This window comes from Pelodiscus sinensis, chromosome 8, assembly GCF_049634645.1.
Source record: "Pelodiscus sinensis isolate JC-2024 chromosome 8, ASM4963464v1, whole genome shotgun sequence".
Classification (NCBI taxonomy): Eukaryota; Metazoa; Chordata; order Testudines; family Trionychidae; genus Pelodiscus; species Pelodiscus sinensis.
In genome coordinates, this window is record NC_134718.1 from 54,154,252 (window position 1) to 54,174,969 (window position 20,718).

Consider the following 20,718-nt stretch of genomic DNA (forward strand, 5'->3'; position numbering starts at 1 on the left):
AGCCTCTAGACTGCAAGCAGTACTTTCGAAAAAGCAAGCCGCTTTTTCGAAAGAAAGCAGCGAGTGAGTCTGGATGCTCTCTTTCTAAAAAGCCCTGTTGGCATTCAAGAACGCCTTTTTTCGAAAGAGCACTTTCGAAAAAAGGCGTTCTTCCTCGTGAAATGAGGTTTACCGCCGTCGAAAGAAAAGCCGCGTTCTTTCGATTTAATTTCGAAAGAACGCGGCTGCAGTCTAGATGCAGGTGAAGTTTTTTCGAAAAAAGGCTACTTTTTTCGAAAAAACCTGAGTCTGGACACAGCCTTGAAGCCAGACCACTATAAAACAACAAAAAAAGCCCTTCCATTTCCTTTTGCTGGGGACAGAGTTGTCTGCTTTTGATATATTGCAGACTAGTTAGACTGTAATTGCCTCCCTACAAGGCCCTTGGTTATTAATGGTTTGTTAGCACTTTTGGTGCTACGTAAATACAATAATCATAATGGGTCTGGATATACATTTCTAATTGCCTCAGATGTTATACTGATGCCCATGTTCACACAGGGCCTGATGCAAAGTATGCTGAATTTGGTTGGAATGTTTGCATTGACTTCAGTGGGCTTTGGATCAGGCCCACTGAGTGGAAACCCAAGAATAAAAACTGAATAAAACCTAAAACTAAATCAGCAGGATGTTTCATGTTTAAAAAACAAAACCCAGAAAAAACCCCAAATGGATTAGTTCACTGTTTTACTTCCCAGTTTTGATGTTAAACTCAAATCTTATGAAATGGCAATCACACTTAATATAGGAACATATGTCATTTCAAAATGTTTCTTCCTCATTCTTAGGCCTCCACTTTTGTCTCTGAACAGTACTTGCTTTTCTTTGATACTTTTGATGTGTGCTGTGAAAAACAGTGTTTTTCTAGTGTTTGTTCTATTTCAAGTTTGCTCTAGTTTGGCCTTTTTTTGATACAGCTTGTCATCTTTGTTCTCTGGTTACTTTATACCTTCTCGTAAATAAATTAGGTCCCAATTGATAGAAATTTTTCTACTTAACCTGGAAAGTGACAGCATACTTCAACTTATAAGGAGGTTTCACCTCTGCATAATTGGCATTTTCTGCTTCCTTAAAACTTATATTAGATTTTAATGTATATGGATGTGCATATTTATAGGATCATTTTCAGTAGATTATATTTATATGGATTGTCAGCAAGCATGGTACTGTTACATAAGTGGTCAACAGTAAACTATGACTTGAGAGTACATGGATAGTTGCTTAAACCCAGATAAAATGCAAATATGACAGAAAGGATCACCCTGGAATTTATTTTGGTGATGGTGTATAAATAAAATTATAATTACATCAGTAAAGTAGGAGGCACATGCAGGAGAGAAATGTCAGAAATAGAATAGGAACATTCTTTGGGAAAGCAGAAGAATGGTGACTGCAATGGGCATTGCTAACATATTCTGCACCTGTAGTGAACATACTGATTTATTGTGGTTAATATTGCAGTTTGTTTATGGCAATTTCTAGGAGGAAAAAAAGGGAAAAATTATTGGAAAAGGAGTTTAAATAGAGAATGTAACAAAGACTGTGGTATTGTTTTCTAGTCATACCACATTGATACTTTCTTTTTCATGTAAATGAGAAGAACAATCCAGGTTTGTGAGAATCATTTAAAGAAAAGTTGTAGTTTGGGAGCCCACCTTTACAAACATAATCCATATTAAAAATGGCCTTTTAGTTGCTAAATTGGGAACTTTAGTGAGCCTTTAAGGTTGTGTCTAGACTGCAGGGTTTTTTCGAAAAAAGTAGCCTTTTTTCTAAAAAATTTCACCTGCGTCTAGACTACAGCTGTGTTCTTTCGAAATTAAATTGAAAGAACGCGGCTTTTCTTTCGACGGTGGTACTCCTCATTTCTTGAGGAAGAACGCCTTTTTTCGAAAGTGCTCTTTCAAAAAAAGGCGTTCTTGAATGCCAACAGGGCTTTTTCGAAAGAGAGCATCCAGACTGCCTAGGTGCTCTCTTTCAAAAAAGCAGCTTGCTTTTTCAAAAGTACTGCTTGCAGTCTAGACGCTCTTTTTCGAAAGAGGCTTTTTCGAAAGTATCTTTCGAAAAAGCCTCTTTCGAAAGAGGCTTGCAGTCTAGACGTAGCCTAAGGGATTTAAGGTCTCTCGCTTGTCCCAACACAAAAGTATTGCTGGACTCACTCTCTTCATTTAGCGTGCTCAGTAGTTTTGGATCATGGGTTCAGAAATGAGGAGGCTCTGATGTCAGTGGAATACACTCACTTTGGAATAAGGGCTTTCGTGACTGCACCTCTGTGTTGCCACTTTGGATTTCTTAATGAAGTTGGATGAACTGAAAGAAAAATTGAGGGAGGATGGTCTGTTGGTTATTAATGCACTGAGCATGGCCACTGAGTTCTTTGGGCAAGTCCATATGGGTATGTCTACACTACCCCGCTAGTTCGAACTAGCGGGGTAATGTAGGCATACCGCACTTGCAAATGAAGCCCGGGATTTGAATTTCCCGGGCTTCATTTGCATAAGCCGGGCGCCGCCATTTTTAAATCCCGACTAGTTCAAACCCCGTGCCGCGCGGCTACACGCGGCACGCAGTAACTAGTTCGGATTAGGCTTCCTAATCCGAACTAGCTGTACTCCTCATTCCACGAGGAGTACAGCTAGTTCAGATTAGGAAGCCTAATCCGAACTAGCTACTCCGTGCCGCGTGTACCCTGCGGCACGGGGTTCGAACTAGCCAGGATTTAAAAATGGCGGCGCCCGGCTTATGCAAATGAAGCCCGGGAAATTCAAATCCCGGGCTTCATTTGCAAGTCCGGTATGCCTACATTACCCTCCTAGTTCGAATTAGGAGGGTAGTGTAGACATACCCTATGGACTGCCATTCTTGGTCATCATGTTAAGTAGTCCTAAGGAGTGCTAACTCAGCAAGAGCGAGGATGGCAGAATTGAGCCCTATAATTCAGAATAACTTCAAATGAGTTGGTCAAGTCTGTGAGAAGTGAATAGCTTTTCTGGTTGTTTTCAGCACACTCCAAAGATGAGTCAAGGACCTACTCTCTTCTCTTGTGGAATTATGGGTAAGTAACAGAAATTTCTTCAATATTAACTCCATCTCTGCTCCAGCGACCTTTCATAACTGCATGGTGTAAAGGAAAAGCATCTTTATGTGGGGAAGAGGCAAAGAAATCTTAGTAAAAATACATTCTAGAATTGTTTCCTACAATTCACAATTTCTGTCTCTAAATTAGTATCAGGACTCAAAAAGGCTATGTGTTTATCTTCTTTATCCCACATGTCATGACAGTCAGGTGGAGAGCTGTGTGTTCATTATAGTCTGACTACCTCTATCTTCAGCTATATGTAAGCTCAGCATCATCCCAAGCAACAGAATCTACTTAATCATCCATCCTTTCTGATTATTGCCACATTCATTTAACTGGGACAGTTGCCAGTGAGTTAATGCAAAGTCCTGCAGTGACTGTAAAATATGGCTAAGAGGAACAGCCATTGTGTCTAAATGACAAGTCCAATGGTGTCTGTAACCATGGTCACAGGAATTCACAAGTAGGGTTGCCAGATGGTTTAACCAAAACTACTGCACATCCCTCCTCCCCCCAAAAAAGAAAAAACAACAGGGAAAAAATTCTGTGAAGGAGAAAAAAAAAAGGGGGGGGGGGAACCAAAGTTGTTGAACCAAAAAAAAAAAAGGACTCTTGAGTTAAGCACAAAAAAATCCAACCAAACAAAAAAACAACATTAAAACAGCATGGCCCTTTCAAGCACATGTCAGTGCGTGCAGGGTCAGAATAGGGATAGGAACAGGGGAGCGGTTGAGCACTAAGACCCAGGGAAGGCATTGCTTCCCCTTGGTCTTTTGGCTTTTTGCCAGAGGCCATTTTGTTTTCTTGATCAACCCAGAACGCAGCTTCCGTGTGGAACCAGATAAGCACGGGATCCGGGGGTGGGGGGTGGCAGGAGCCCGGGTGAGGAGGCCAGGGGCTGGGCCCAGTTGCTGAGTGTGTTGTGGGGTTGACAGGTGTCTGGTATTTTCACCTCCTGGCAGGGGAAAAGAACCAGAAAATATTGGACATTTTAGGTGTCCGGTATTTTCTGATTTTTTTTTATTGGACAGGAGGCAAAAGTACTGGACTGTCCGGATCAATACCGAACACCTGGCAACCCTATTCACAAGTAGGATTCAAGTTAGTATCTGCTGTCATGCACGTCCCACCACTTATTCCAGGGTAGTTTTCTTGCTCCTTTACTACCCAATAAATAAGTTATTTACCTTTTTCTAAATACTTTGATGCTTTTGCTTATTTTTAAAGTAATTCACACAGTACATAGATTGCAAGCCTTTTGGAAAAGTTTCTGAGGGGTAGCCATGTTAATTTGTTTCAGCAAAAACAATGAGGAGTTCTGTGACAACTTAAAGTCTAACAAATTTATTAAAGCATAGGCTTTTGGGGACTGCAGCTCACTTCAGCAGGTGCATGAAGTGGGAACTTCCATTTGGCCAGATTTATATGACAATGGGAGTGTTAAATCAGTGCTAATGACGCTAATTCAATCAGGGTTGATGTGGTCCACTTCCAACTGTTGAGAGGAAGGTGAGAATTCTTAAAGGGGAAAAAAATATTTTTTGTAGTGACCTAACCATTCCCAGTCCCTATTCAGACCCATTCTGATGGTGTCAAGTTTGCATATGAATTCCAGCTATGCAATTTCATGCTGTAGTCTGTTTTTGAAGTTTTTTTGCTCTAGTATGGACCCTTTCAAGTCTGTTATTGTGTGTCCAGGGAGGCTTAAGTGCTTCCTATTGGTTTTTGTATGTTACAGTTCTTGATGTCTGATTTGTGTCCTTTTTTTTTTTGCGCAGAGAGAGTCTGGTTTGTCCAATGTACATGGCAGAGGGGCATTGCTGGAAAAGGGACTGTCTTTTTGTTTTCTGTTTGTACATAAGGGGTCATGGGCCTATGACTGGGGCTCTTAGGTGCTAATACAATACAAACAAATGCATAAATATACTACTAATAAAAATACGATCAGTAAAACAAACAAAAAAACCTTCCAGGTCTAAAGTTTTTGGGCCAGCCTCAGACAGTAAGGACAGTTGCTTACTTGATCCTTTTCTGTCTCTGTCGCCAGCATGGATTGCACTGTATGATTTCCAATGTACCTTGCACCAGCGCACATGGGTTTTTATGCAGAATTAACATTGACTTCCATGGGAATTTGATGCATGGACTGACGATCCCTGAAGGACCAATAACACTGAAAAATGTAGCATTGTATTGTGCTCAGTGAGTTTTGTAATGTGGAAAGTGACTCGCTAGGCATTGGACTAAGACCTCCAAACCCAATTAAAATTTGAAACAGCTACTTGATATGAAAGCCTGTGCTCTATGAACAAAGAGGCTGCCCCCCCATTAATAGACAATTCTCATCAGTATTAATCAGAGCCAAGAACATGAATTAAGGGGAGACATTTCCCAAGCCTCTAGACAAGAAGAGTCATCTGAAAGGGGAAAAAAAAAGATGAAGTATTTTGATTTCCCAAATTAAAGTCACAAGCTTCAAAGTCAAGAAGTGATAGAAACAGTCAGTTCCCTTTATTCTGCCTGTCAAGAATAAAGGAGGAACAAAGAGTACTCAATCAGTTGGGTTAGCCCTGTGATAAGGCATTTACAGAACTGTCAACAAATATGAAGGGGATAAGCCTAATTGAAAAACAGCTTGTTAATAGCTTTCTAGAAAGCCTTTACAATCTGAGCTACACTGTGCTGGTCTTCCTTGTGCGCCAAATTATCCTGTTTCCAAGGGAACATAATCTTACCTCCTTGACCACAGCTCAACATGTAATTGTCTTTGTCATGCCCAGTCAAGAAGAGTGAGTCTTACTGGCATGTGAGGGCATTGCTTTGTTTTGCTTTTAATTTCAGGCGTCTTTCCCAATGCAATTCTTGATGTCATCAAGCTTGTGCCAAGATCACAAACCAATTCAGTATTGAAACTTGTTCAATGTTTTAAGTCTGTTCAGTGATTATAGTGGCATTGAATTTGAAATGGTTGACTATTTCAGATCACCTAGTCAGGTTCTTGTTTGTAAAAAGCAGAGAGAAATGAATGACTAAAATTTGGATTCACAGTAGGGCCCGTAGGCAGCCAAGAATTACAGTCCCATTTAAGACCTCTGAGGATTGGAGAGAACTCGGCTGGATTTTTTGTCCATTCAGTCAGGGGTCTTAAAATTATCCTTTTGGGTTCCACTGGAGGCAGTGAATGGAGAGGAAGACATTGTTGGCCAGTTTGTGGGGCAGAACTGGTGTCACATTTTGAGAAGGAAATCCATGCCATCCTCTTCAAGTAAGAGTCCATGAGGTTGACTGCAGGGAACTGAAGTATCAAGGAATGACGTGGTGCCAAATGGTGGAGAAGGTTATGTCCCTTAGGGTATGTCTACACTACCCTCCTAGTTCGAACTAGGAGGGTAATATAGGCATACCGCACTTGCAAATGAAGCCCGGGATTTGAATTTCCCGGGCTTCATTTGCATAAGCGGGGCTCCGTGGCTACACACGGCACGAACTAGGTAGTTTGAACTATGCTTCCTAGTTCGAACTACCGTTACTCCTCATTCCACGAGGAGTAACGGTAGTTCGAACTAGGAAGCCTAGTTCGAACTACCTAGTTCGTGCCGCGTGTAGCCACGCGGCACGGGGTTCGAATGAGCGGGGATTTAAAAATGGCGGAGCCCCGCTTATGCAAATGAAGCCCAGGAAATTCAAATCCCGGGCTTCATTTGCAAGTGCGGTATGCCTACATTACCCCGCTAGTTAGAACTAGCGGGGTAGTGTAGACATACCCCTAGTTTTTCTTTGCAATTTCTTCAGAACTCAAGATCAGTAAGTCAGTTTTTGGATAGGAGCCATGAAAGAAAAACCCAGAATGCTCTGAGGCTGTGTCTAGACTACATGGCTCCATCGACGGAGCCATGTAGATGAGGGTTGTAGGCAAAGGGTTGTAGGCATTGATAAACTAGGCAAATATAACTTAGATAGGGCCACGATAAGGTGGGTGCATAATTGGCTGGATAACCGTAGTCAGAGAGTTGTTGTTAACGGTTCTAAATCCTGCTGGAAAGGGATAACAAGTGGAGTTCCTCAAGGGTCTGTTTTGGGACCCGTACTATTCAATATCTTCATCAATGATGTAGATATTGGGATAGAGAGTACTCTTATTAAGTTTGCAGATGATACCAAACTGGGTGGGGTTGCGACTTCTTTGGAGGATAGGGACATAATTCAAAATGACCTTAGCAAGTTAGAGAAATGGTCAGAGGTAAACAGGATGAGGTTTAATAAAGAGAAATGCAAAGTGCTCCACTTAGGAAGGAACAATCAGTTCCATACATACAAGATGGGAAGCGACTGTCTAGGAAGGAGCATGGCGGAAAGGGATCTAGGGGTCATAGTGGACCACAAGTTGAATATGAGTCAACAGTGTGATGCTGTTGCAAAAAAAGCAAATATGATTCTAGGTTGTATCAACAGGTGTGTTGTAAGCAAAACTCGTGAAGTCATTCTGCCGCTCTACTCTGCACTAGTTAGGCCTCAGCTGGAGTACTGTGTCCAGTTCTGGGCGCCACATTTCAAGAAAGATGTGGAGAAATTGGAAAGGGTACAGAGAAGAGCGACAAGAATGATTAAAGGTTTAGAGAACATGACCTATGAAGCCAGGCTTCATGAACTGGGCTTGTTTAGTTTGGAAAAAAGAAGATTAAGGGGGGACATGATAGCGGTTTTCAAATATCTAAAAGGGTGTCACAAGGAGGAAGGCGAAAATTTGTTCCTCTTGGTTTCTGAGGACAGGACAAGGAGTAATGGGCTTAAAGTGCAGCAGGGGAGGTTTAGATTGGACATTAGGAAAAAATTCCTAACTGTCAGGGTGGTCAAATATTGGAATAAATTGCCAAGGGAGGTGGTGGAATCTCCCTCTCTGGAGATATTTAAGAACAGGTTAGATAGACATCTGTCAGGGATGGTGTAGACGGAGCTTGATCCTGCCTTGAGGGCGGGGGGCTGGACTCGATGACCTCTCGAGGTCCCTTCCAGTCCTATTATTCTATGATTCTATGAAGTGGCAATTTAAATAATCGCCGCTTCATTTAAATTTACATGGCTGCCGCGCTGAGCCGACAAACAGCTGATCGTGGCTTCATTTCCCTTTTTAATCGCAGCTTCATTTCCCTTTTTCGAATACACAAATCTACATGCCTCCGTCGACGGAGGCATGTAATTTAGACGTACCCTAAGTGAGTTTCTGGTGTGGATCAGTATTGAACCAATACCCCATTTAGGTGACAGCATGATATGAGAGTTATTGGCTTAAAGATGAGACATGAAGTAAAATTCCTTGTACCCTGCTCTAGTAGAGATCCCACTGGCTAAATAAAAGTGTGGTAAAACAGGAAGACTTGCACTGCTTGCTGAAACTTGTGATACCTAGACTCTGCCAGACAGCCAGAAAGCATGAGGTACAGGCACATGGGCTCTTCACAGAGACTACATTGCACCTGTTTTGGAAAGTTCATCTCCAAAAAGGAACAGCAAGATTGTAACCACAGGAACAAGCCAAGAAGAAAGAGGCTGTGTATTAGAGATCTGCATCTGAGACTGTTCGTGACCAATACCTTGAATATCACTTGAGAGCATATAACCAGTGAAGGGTATGGGGCATTAGGGGCTCTTCCAGTCAAGAGGTGTGTTGCTGCTTTGTGCACCAGCTGAATACTCCAATCTCATTTCAACGATAGCCTGGAGGAGAGTGGATGACTGTGAGGATCGCTATAATAACAGCTGCATCAGACAGCTGCCAGGACATTAATTATCAGGTATGCCACAACTTACACCTGATAATTCAGAAGCATGGATGGTTTCAATATGACTTCTAAAACTATTACCAAGCAGCAAAGCTTGAACATGAGCCTCCAACAGAAGGCAAATCTCAAGTTCTTGCCCATTCTTCCAGCATCATCTCTGCCTTATCCCAATTGAGCCAAAGCCCTTGTACTCTCATCCACATCTTTAATTCTGACCAGCCATAGGGGGACACAGAAGCTACATAATTCAGGGTTGCTGAACACGAGATGTAGAGTGGAGTGTCGTGTTCCTACTGAGGGCACTACCAGCCAAAGCATTTCATTGTCTCCCTCGGCATCTGTAATACACGCGAAACATGCTGGGTGACAAGTCAGAATCCAGTAGGATGCTGCATGTGAGAGTACTTGAGGATAGAGAGTAAAATACTTTTGCTGTTCTTGAAAGGAAAGAATGAAGCTGAATTTCATGTATAACGGCAGCAAGGACTGCTGATAGACCTAATAAAAACATCATGGACACACCTACATCAGCTGCCAGACACAGGGGCTACGTCTAGACTGGCCACAAATTCCGGAAAAGGGATGCAAATCAGGTAAGTCAGCATAGGGAAATCCGCGGGGGACTTACCTGATTTGCATCCCTTTTCCGGAATTTGTGGCCAGTCTAGACGTAGCCAGGCTGTCAATAAAGAATAGCATTCCCATTCCAATATGATATACCAGTGTCTTAATTCAAACATAAATGGACTAAGATTTCCCAACATCATTTTATCAGAGATATTTTCCATCAGCAGGAGGTTAGGGATCATGCTACAACTGGAACAGTTTATAGTAATTAAATGCACCATAGTACTTTTCACACAAGTGAGGGTTCTGTTACTCCTAGTGAAATTCTGATTTTAGTAAATACATTTGGCCTGTGTAAACTGACCCTCAGTTTTGACAGGATATGGTATTCTGCTTCACTTCCTTACCCTAACTGTTGGCTAATGTTGCTGAGCACTGTTAAACAACTGCCATGTTACGCCTCAGAAGGTTGGCTGCAGTTCATTAGGTGTGTGTATGTGTGTGTGTAATAGTTTGCAAAACACTTCAAGATTCTGTAGACTGAAAAGTGCTATACAACTGGAAGATCTATTCATTCATTCATTAACCTTCTTCCTTTTGGAAATGAATTATTTTAGACTATTATTACAAATAAATCAATATGAAAATGCCCACAAAAGCTTCACAATTATCATATCAATACATCATACAAATGTTTTGTGAAAAGGAATAGTTACTAAAAACTACCCTAAAGGAGTAAAAGAATTAACTAGAGCTTGTAAATCTATACAATTTAAATATTTATAATGCACTAAACATTATAAGAATCTATAAAAAATATTAAGATTTATAAAGAGCCATTAAAGATTTGATGTCAGAAAATCTAACATCGGAACCATTTTTTAAATGACCTAAAGACTCCTCTTGTTTTTTTATTTTGAGATAAGCAAGCAAAGTTCTCCCAATGTAATAATAATAATACAAAAAAGATTGGTTCTTTTCTTTATTTAGCTTAGCTTTGCTGGAAAGAGGGCCAAAGTTGAAAAACCTACATCTATAAATTCAGCCCTGAGCAAGAACAATTTCTTGTGTCTGGCTGAGTGGTCCTTGAAACATCTGGAAATATAAGACATTTCCTATTATGAAACAGAATTTTTCCATTTCCCTCCCACACAGCTGGCATTACATGTCTGCAGTCAAAAGACATGCAAATGTAATGGTAGCTGTACCAGAGATAAAAGCCATTTTATTAGAAAGTTTGGTTATTGCCTCTCAATACAGATTTTCTGTATCTGAGGGGGTTGGGATGGTAAAAACTTTTAAAGAGTTTAATAATACAATAGCAGCGTCAACAAATTCCTCCCAACCAGATATTGAAGAAACACCCAGTATCTGAATGTCCAGTATCAAATTACCTTTGTGATAGAGTTGGCCTTTTTCTATTATGCTAACCAAGGTCCATAACATGGCCTCATTGTGCTAGGCACTTTATACAAGAGCTTAAGCGCTAAAGAGGCAGGACAGACAAACAGAAATAGGCAAAGATAATAACTAAGCAACATTTCATAATAACAGAACTCTTTGCTCAGCAGAAAACAGGGCTCCTAGTTTTTAAAGGTGTACACATGCTGGTTGCATGCTGTAGCTACTACTGGAAGGAGGAGGATTTTGCAGGAAGAAATAAAATGACAATGGTAGGTGCAAAAATGCCACACCCAAGTAAAATGAATGTGCTTAGTTTAGGTAAGTTTATGAAACTCTTTGTTTTGGGTTCATCGTGTCCAATAAGAATTGTTGAATCATGTATTAATTCTTTATAAAATGCATGTTAAAAAAGCAGCTTGCCCTGTTCCTGGAGAATTTACCCAGAATTCATTCCAGTTTAGTAGTTTGTCAGGAATGAGTTCACAATAAAATATGGAGGCAAAGAAAATTCTGAATTTCATGCATTCAACCTATGACATTGGTAGTGAGACTGGGGCAGTTTCTTTAAATTCTGAAGTATGATTCTACTCCAAATGAATGGATCCGATGTCAATGGGATTAGTTTAAGAAGCAAGTATTCCCAGTAGTATTTGTACCACTGGGGCTAATACTAGTAATGTGGCTACATTGAATGGGTTCTGAGCCCTACAAGGAGGAAAACCAAAAAGTCAGAAGAAAAATTGATAATGAAATAAAAAATAAATAAATCCCAAAGCAAAACACGCCTATAGCTTCAGAAATCATCATCATCATATTAACCTTATACAAGATGGCAAGAGTGAGAGCAAGTCTTTGTGGCAATGTCTATAGTTATGCTCATTTAGACTGCTAATTTGGAAATATTTCCTTTTAAAAAAACAAGACTGTTTTGCAGCTTGATTTCCCACAATAAGGCATCATTTTTCCTTCTAATTCATGTACGCCACACGTCCTATTTCTGAACTGCGATTTCCTTTGAAAACAGCTTGTCTGTGGAAGGTTCCATCTAAATGACTAATTGCTGTATACTTGTGACAGGAAATATTGCTCAGAAAGCAGCTCCAGCTCTATACGCATTGCCTAGGCTATGCTCTTCAAGCCTGCCTAACCCTGAGAACCTTGTTTGATTGTGCACAGATGTGTATTGTTGAGTGTGCACGCAGTGTATCTACCAGCATCTGAAAACTAGAAAAAAGCACTGCTGACTAGAAAAATAGGGAGACATCTAACTCCACCAAGACTGGGAGAGGGGTATAGAGGGACAGATTAAAGAGTAAGGAACATTTTTCTGGTACTTCTTCCCTCTTCCCCCAAATAAAGGCAGTTGGCATGAATGGTGTGCAGACCACAGACTTTGATGTGTCATGTTTGTTCTGAAGAGAGAAATTTTGGGGCTATCATTTTCATTTCCCACTGAAGCTTAGCTGCATGCATCATATTTTAATCTTGTTTGTGAAACAGGAAAGCAAGAATACTGGTGTGGTTCTGTGCCATTGCCATCAGCTAATTACAGCCATTAAATCTGTTCCACGTTTACAAGACATCTCTTGCACATAAATGGGGGCAATGGAAAATACAGATTGCCTTCTCCCCTGTGCATCGAATGAAGAAAAGACTAAAATTTAAGTAAAAGAATATGTGAGAAAGAGAATTCAATACAAACTTATCACAAATAAGACATGCACAAAAAGAAGTGTTTGTAAACTTGTTGTTAAATTGGGATTCAAACATAATTCGTATTCCAAAAAGATTTTTTTAAAAAATGGATTGAAACCCATAATTACTTTACGAGTTGCTATAATAAATTATTGATAATGTAAATTATTTCACAGGAAAAGAACATAGAGGAAACATGAGCAGAAGGATCATCCATTATGTATAATAAGGAACTGTAAAAATATTGTAGCAGCACATTTGTGTTGCTATAGTTAAGTTGTGTCAGCATTGTACCACCTTATTTTCTGTGGTTAATAACATGGTTGTTAAAATTTACTCTGTGCCATCTGAGGAACACAGTTTTAGTTACAGCAATTTAAAAAGTTTGTGACCATTTTGAAGCCATAAGGGTGGAAAAAAATGTCAAAGTTTCCTATGCTGTGTGTGTGTGTGTGTGTGTGTGTGTGTGTGTGTGTGTGTGTATGCACATATGTGTGGCTTGTGCTACTGTAATTCAAAATCAGGTCAGCTATTTCATATAAAACGTGGTTGGACCCTTCATAGTCTGTAATGTGGACTTAAACCCTTTTAAAATGAACAGTTTAAATTTGGCTACCGTGAGAGTTCAATGTTATGTTTTATGCTTTATAAAAAGCTCTCCCCTCCCCCCCCCCCCGTTTCTGGCACTCTTGGGAGTTGAGGGGCTTTCTGCCCAATGAAGCACCCTCACAGGAGGAGATGCACTGCTGTGTCCATTTGCTGGCTTTTAGGGGTTACTGAGTGGAGCCAAGTCCAGACTGTCACTCTCTCTTTTTTTTTTTTTTAATCTCTGGTGGGGAGTTGGTGGAGCTCCAGACCTTGGGAGTCTGCAGTTGGAGTTGGAAAAAGGAGCCTGGGCTATATGGGGTACAAGGGGGCAGCCCATCCGGTTCTCACCACCACCCCCTTTCTGCAGGCATTCCCAGGACAGTGTCTGCTGCTATAAAAGTGAGGTGAGCCTGGGCTTTAGGTTATGCAGATTTTGTTATTGTTTTGGGAGCCAACAAAATTGTCATGCTGCCTGAAAGAGAGAGATGAGAAACAGCAGTTTTTAAACAGATACTATCTCAGCAAAGGCTGAATAGAATTTTGTGGAATTTTTCAGAGAAATGGCATTTCTTTAGCTTGAAGATACTCTCTCTGCCAAACAGAAGACTGCTACAACATTGCAGGTGTGAGTACTTCTGAAAGAAAAGGGTGTGAAGCAATCTAAATATAGGAGTCACTGTCAACACCCCTTATAATATTGGGCTACCACTGGAAAGACTTGTAAGAAGGGGATGAGGAATATGTGGGATTCATGAGGGAAGGAATTTCCCCAGTCAGAGTGTTCAGCTCTTGTAACTTGTGGATTTCTGGAGATTTGCTGCAGTCATACAATAGAAGCATGATAACAAGTTCTCCTGACCTACTGACCATAAAGGGGACCCTGATGAAAAAGTTCATGCATCCTCATAGTGCATGGCATTTCCACAGAATCCCTAAGTGGGATACAAAGATCCACAGAACACTGCAGTTTTAAAAGAGATCTAAATCTGCTCTCTCATTTTGTGCCTGCAAATTATGGGGGGCAGAGATTTGCAAATTTAACTAAATGCAGGCATTGAGAATGCAATGAAATATGTACCTGGTGACACCTCCAGGTACCGTCATTTGCATCTGCAAATAAATGAGCCTACAATTGTATTTCTGAGCACAAACGAGAGGTCAGGTGTAAAAAAATCAGGCCTTGACTCATTTTAATGTATTAGCAATTTCAGAACACGTTAGTGCTCACCTTTAAATATCAAGTAGGACATATCTGGAGGGAAAAATCAAATTGCATCATCTAGTCACCATATGTGAAAAGCTTTACTTTTCTTGATTTATAATGGAAGGAAGGTGCTCATGAATCTGCAATGGAGGTGATGAAAGTGCATTATAGAAGTACCTTTTATCCTTTAACAGTGGATAGCATTACAGAATAGTGGAACAATTACTGTAATTGTGAACTGATTAACTAAGGCTTCTCGAGCCTATAGGCCATATTCATTATTGGCCCACCCTTTTGCCATCAATATATTTGTCCCATAAATATTAATTGATTACGGGTGGAATAAATGTTATGTAGAGCAGTGCCCCTTTAAAAAAATTATAAGTATCCCCTTTAAAAAAAATTATAAGTACCCCCAGTACCCACAGTTTTCAGACACACAACATTTTTTTTCTACCATTGCAACACATTTGTTGCAACTTAATCGTAGTCGGGTGGGTGATGAAATTTTGGGGTGTAAAAAGTATAAAAATAATAAAGTGCTATAAAACTTAAAACAAAAATTCAGTTTTCTCCAAATTTCCGTTGTGTTGATGTACCCCGCAGACTTCTCTCGAGTTCCCCTGAGGATAGTCATACCACTGGTTGAGAAACAATGATGTAGAGGACCAGCATAAGGTGTGTTTGCCAGTTAGCCCTAGCCCACCCTCAGACTGCAATTTTGTTCCTACAGATTATATCTCCTGCAGTATAGGTTTCTTGACCATCTAAATAACTGCTTTGCAGGCACAATAAGTTACTCAGAAAGCCAAAGGATATAATCTGGAATTTCCATTAGCTTTGCTTGAACATTACTTATGTGGATTTGGAGTCCAGCTTCCGAAAATCTTTTCAAAAGGGTCCAAGAGTGGATTCTTTTACCCACTTTCTGAGTTTTGGGTGAGCAAAGAATTAAATTCTTAATGTAGTTTATCTGAGGAGCACAGTGTTCTTTTTTTGGTATTGGGGCCTAATTTCTGCCAGATACTCTTGTCAGATATTTGAGTATGAATCCCATTGTGTGTGTAGGAGTTGGGTGTATGTAATTATGAGCTGAATTTGATATTAGATTTCAATTGGAGATATGCTGGTTTATGAAGGAGAGAATAGATCCCACAAATCCCCTAAACATTTCTAATACTATAGAAATAAGGTAAATAATGTAGAACTGCATTTTTGTGGAATCCAGATGCACTGATTATTCTGATTTTAAAAGCACAGTGTCAAGGTATTTTTCATCATCTGTAAGATGTATGACCTTTTAGTAACTTGAAGGTGAAATCTGTACCCCTGCCAAACAGTTGCATCCCCCCTCTTCAAAGGAAAAATAACAAGGAGTCCTATGGCACCTTAACGACTAAAAAATGTATTTGAGCATAAGCTTTCGTGGGCTAGAACCCAATTTCTCAAATGCATGTTCCAAGTGGGTTCCAAGTGCCACAGGACTCCTCATTGTTGTTGCTGAAAGACTAACATGGCTATCTGTCTGAAACTTCTCAAAGGGGTGCACCAGTATGCTTTGAAGGTTGCTTATAAATTGTAGGCCACAGCTGATTATGTATTTATTTTTATTTTATAAATATATAGCATTTAATTTATTACAGAAAGCAAGCAAAAAATGACATAGCTTGTGCAAACAATTACAAGAAAAGAAGTCAGACATTTCTGGTCCAAGCTTGAGCTTTTCAGCTCAGAGTTTCCTTAAAGAAACCTTAGCATCACAGCTTATTGGGTTTTTCAGCAGGCCACATTTTTCAGATCTGTTTAAAGATCTGTAAACTTCCCTTTAATATTAATGCTCTAATTTCAGAAGATATTTTTGGTTCTGGTAAGAGTTGGCATTTCCTAATACAAGGCAGAGTGAGGGGCGCTCATGTCACTGAAGAACCAGTAAGATGCATTGCTAGCATGTAGGTAGAAAGCAGCGACTTTTGAAGAGATTTTGTAGAGATAATAACCTAGCCCCCTTCAACTGTTGTGGTGCTTGCCTCTAAAGGTAAGACCAGGTTATCCAGAAACATGTTTCAACATGCTTTTTGCTAGAATAGATCTAACAGATGTCTTGATTCATGGACATATGGGTAAGTTATGTTATAGTCAATTTTACAAAACCTTACTGGAGATTAGGGACTAGGTCTTGTTTATAGCAGGTGAAAAATGTTTATGAAATAGTTCATAACATAGTTAGAGGCTGTTAAAAACTTGGTCCTAGAAACAGCCTGGTTTATACATAGCTCTGTGACTTAAATCCAACATGGAGTGTAGTCTCAGTAGCTGATTTGGGGTGAGTGAGGAAGTCTTAGAGATTAATCAAAGGCTAGGCAGGCAGTGGTGTGAAGGAGCAAGATGATGCTAAGGAACATGATGCTAAGGAAAGCAGGAGAGATACCTTTCTTATTTAGGGCTGCTTCTGGCCATCAGGGGTACAGAAATCAGCTTCTTTCTTCAGCACTAGCAGCTGCAGTATCTCTTTACTCACTTGTAACTCTTTTAATGGTGTGAGACCTAAATTATTTTGAAATAACTAGCTTTCAAATGGAAAATGAGTAATATTCCTTCTTTATACAACAAATTTTGTACTCTTCATAATTAGATGATATAAATCTTAACTTTTTGCCTTGAAGGAAAGTTCAAAATATCATCATGACAATGGTGATTTAACAGATTACCAAAGGTCTGAAGAGTGGCTAAATCATATTTCATATGTGAGCAGTTTGAGAACCAACTTTCTGACATTTATTAGTTTTGGGGAAAAAAAAAGTAAAAAAGGCCAGCACGCCCTAACATTAAAAGCACAGGATGTGTTGGCTCTAGTTGAGGCTTGTTCGTGGCTCGGTACTTAACAAAGCTAGTGTCAACCACAGCTGAGCAGACAAGTCCTAATAGCTGTCAACCACAGCAGATGTAGATGAAACATTAAAATTAATAAGCAGGCCACGGAGAACAATAGTGTTGCTACACCTCCAGCATCTTTTCACCCACAAGTCTGAAGTGCTTTAGGTTCTTAGCTTTTTGCAGAAAACCACATTTTTTTGGAATCTTTAGGTTTATGTCATGAAATAGCACCATGTGTGAGAACAAAAGAATGCAGGGCAAATAGTCGTCTGAAGCTTGGGTCATCATATGACTGTTCTGCTTTGATCACATAGGGCTTCAGATCCTCTGTAGTTAACCAGGTTAATTTGTGCCTGTATTAAAGGCGCAAAGAATATGCGGCTTGAAGGCAAACCAGGCTTTTCAAGGTTAGAGAAATAAAGCCAAAGAAGTGAGGTTCCTAAAATGTAACTTACTTAAAAGAAAAGATACTGGGCCAAATTCATTACTACATAGTTCCTCTGAAATCAGTGACGCTTCAATAGGGATGAATGTAGCCCTATTGTTATCCTTACACAGAAAAGTTATTTCTGTAGCTCTCCAAGACAATGGACGATGATACAGCTTTAATTTGCCTTCTCAGGAATAAACATAGGGCCTATACTCACTGAAATCAGTGAGGGTGTATCTCCACTGGAAGCTAGGAATGTGATTCCCAGCTGGCGGAATCATGCTCAGACTAGCTCTCAGTGAGCAAGTATGCTAAAAGTAGAATGTAGCTGCAGAGCACCAAGATGGGCTAGCTTTCCTGGATACATAGCTAGAGCCTCCGACAGGCAAGTAATCAGGGCGGCTAGTCCATCTTGCTGCTCATACTCTGCAGCTGCCATCTGGGTTTAGTGCACTGGCTGGATGAGGGCTAGTGTACGTCTCCTTGGGCTGGGAATCATACTTCTAGCTCCCAGTATAGACATATCCTGAGAGTTTTGCTATTCATTTTAAAGATAGGTGAGATTGAGCCATTCAGGACTTGATCCAGAACCCACTGAAATCCATGGAGACTCCAACATGGACTAGGGATGTTAAGGACTAGTCGACTATCCGATAAGCAAATGCTTATCAGGTAGTCAGTCGACTAGTTGACTAATCGATTTCAGACAGAGGCAGCAAAGGAGGGAGAGGAAGGGGTACTTCAAAGGGGCAGCGCTGCACAGCTGAGCCGGGGATCAGCTGTGTGGTGCTGCTGCTCGTGGAGCCTAGGGTCCATTTCCAGTGTGGCATTTCCATGGAACCCGGGATCAGTTGCGAAGTCCCCAGCTGACCCTGGGTTCTGGGGAAATGTTGTGCGAACCCCCGGCTCCACGTGGCATTTCAAATCGGCAGCGCAGCATGGAGCCTGGGGTCCCCCACTGAGTCCCCTGCTGACCTTGGGCTCCATGCTGTGCTGCCGCCTGCTGCATGCGGAGTTCCACGTTCCTCCTTTGAAATGTACATTTCAAAGGAGAAATGCAGAAGTGCCAATTGTCGAGTCGAGTCGAAATTCCATCGATTACTTGGCCACTAAATTAACCTTTACTTAACATCCTTAAAGTGGACTGGTTAAATGAGATAGCACATGTCAAACAGTTACCCAGACACAAGCTAGGATTTAATAATGTCGCTGTCTTGGTTTGGAGTGCTGGATCAGTTTGGCCATGTGCCCCTGTATGATTGGACAGCCTGAAAGGCTGGAACTTCTTTTTAACCTGCTGCCACTTCATGCCTGCCTCTCTCTCTTTTGTGCTAGGATATTGCACCGTGAGCGGTAAGGAACTGTTTTTACACTTCTGCAACACTCAGAAACAGAGAGACAAGTAAAGGAAAATTACCATATTTACTTGATCATAAGCCCATTTGTTGATAAGCTAAGATTTAAAAAAGAAGTAAAAATTGAAATTACCCATTCATAAGCCGACTGTATCAGCGGTTTGCAAACTTTCAGTCCCAGCTCGTCAGTTAAGCCAATGGCACGTCAGGATGTTTGTTTACCTGCAGCGTCTGCAGGTATGGAATTCACAGCTCCCAGTGTCCATGATTCACTTTTTCTGGCCAACAGGAGCAGTGGGAAGTAGGGGTACGTCTAGACTACAGGCTTCTGTCGACAGAAGTTTTGTCGACAAAACTTCTGTCGACAAAGAGCGTCTAGACTACATTGAGTTCTGTCGACAAAGCAAGCTGCTTTGTCGACATGGTAGTGTAGACGCAAAGGACAGTTTACATGCAATAACACCTTCTGTCGACAGAAACTCTGTCGACAGAAGGCGTTATGCCTCGTAAAATGAGGTTTACCAGCGTCGACAAAACTGCTGAGTTCTGTCGACATTATGTCGACAGAACTCAGCGGTAGTGTGGACGCAGGTATAGTTTTGTCGACAAAAGTCTACTTTTGTTGACAAAACCCTGTAGTATAGACACACCCTAGCAGCCAGCATGTCCCTCAGCCTGCACCGCCTTCCTACTCACATTGGCTGGGAACAGCAAACAGCAGCCAATGGGAGCTAAGTGGCTCTGGGCCTGCAGACACCCCAAGTACATAAAACATCCTGATGTGCCAGTGGTTTGCCCTGATGGGCTAGGAACTGAAGTTTGCCGACCCCCCCAGGTTAAAAAAAATTGGTAAAACACAATGACCTGTACATAAGATGACCTCTGCTCTTTACTGCGTCATTTTTTAGCAAAAAAATTGGGCTTAAGATTGAGGATATATGATATTCATTGTCAAAGTTCTCTGGCTTTTGTGGTTTAATGTTACAATTTTAAGGTGCTTAATTGCAGTATTTTATATCACTTCCTTTTCATTGGAGTGTTTAAAAAAGAAAGGTTAATTGGAGGACAGAGAATTTCTTTGACCATAGGTTTTAAAAACTTCTATAAAATTACTTTCTGGGTTATTTTCTTAGTTTTTCCTGTGTTGTTGGGCAATTCACTTAATTGCTGTGTGCCTCAGTTTCCTCTCCCACCCTTTGTCTTTTCCAGGTAGTTTGTAAGCTCTGGAGGGCAGAGACAGTCTCTTATTATGTGTTGTATAGCCCCTAACACAATGGGACTCTAACCTCAACTGGGATCTTGAGGTGCTTCTGCAATAGAAGTACAAAAGCTACAATAATAATCTCCCTGACAATGTCAGTCTGTATTATAGAAGTTTTGAAAGCTATTTCATGACTAAAGAGGTGCCACAAAGGTGCATCTGGTATATTCTGCAAATTCAGACATGTAGGATAAAAAATTAGGAAAAAAATATTGGACGTATGCAATAAGCAACCTGGCATTTTCAGTTTTATGGTTAAAGTTAAATCCAAAAGTAAGTGGCTTGCGGGCCAGCAGTATTTCTTTTTTAAGTAACTAAGGGTATGTCTAGACTACATGCCTCTGTCGCCAGAGGCATGTAGATTAGGCTACCAGACATAGTAAAATGAAGCGACGATTTAAATAATGGGATGAGGTTTACCTGAGTGGTCGAAAAATACCTT

General features: G+C 40.6%; 1 protein-coding gene across 4 annotated transcripts in view; it reads left to right on the top strand.

Moving 5' to 3' along the window:
* The window catches only part of FAM53B (family with sequence similarity 53 member B), a 155,331-nt gene that overhangs the window by 45,801 nt on the left and 88,812 nt on the right, over window positions 1-20,718 (top strand). For all 4 annotated transcript variants that reach the window (XM_075935296.1, XM_075935295.1, XM_075935298.1 and 1 more), the window contains one exon: window positions 3,043-3,094. In XM_075935296.1, coding sequence (XP_075791411.1) covers window positions 3,043-3,094 — 52 coding nt within the window. The remainder of the gene's footprint in view (window positions 1-3,042; window positions 3,095-20,718) is intronic.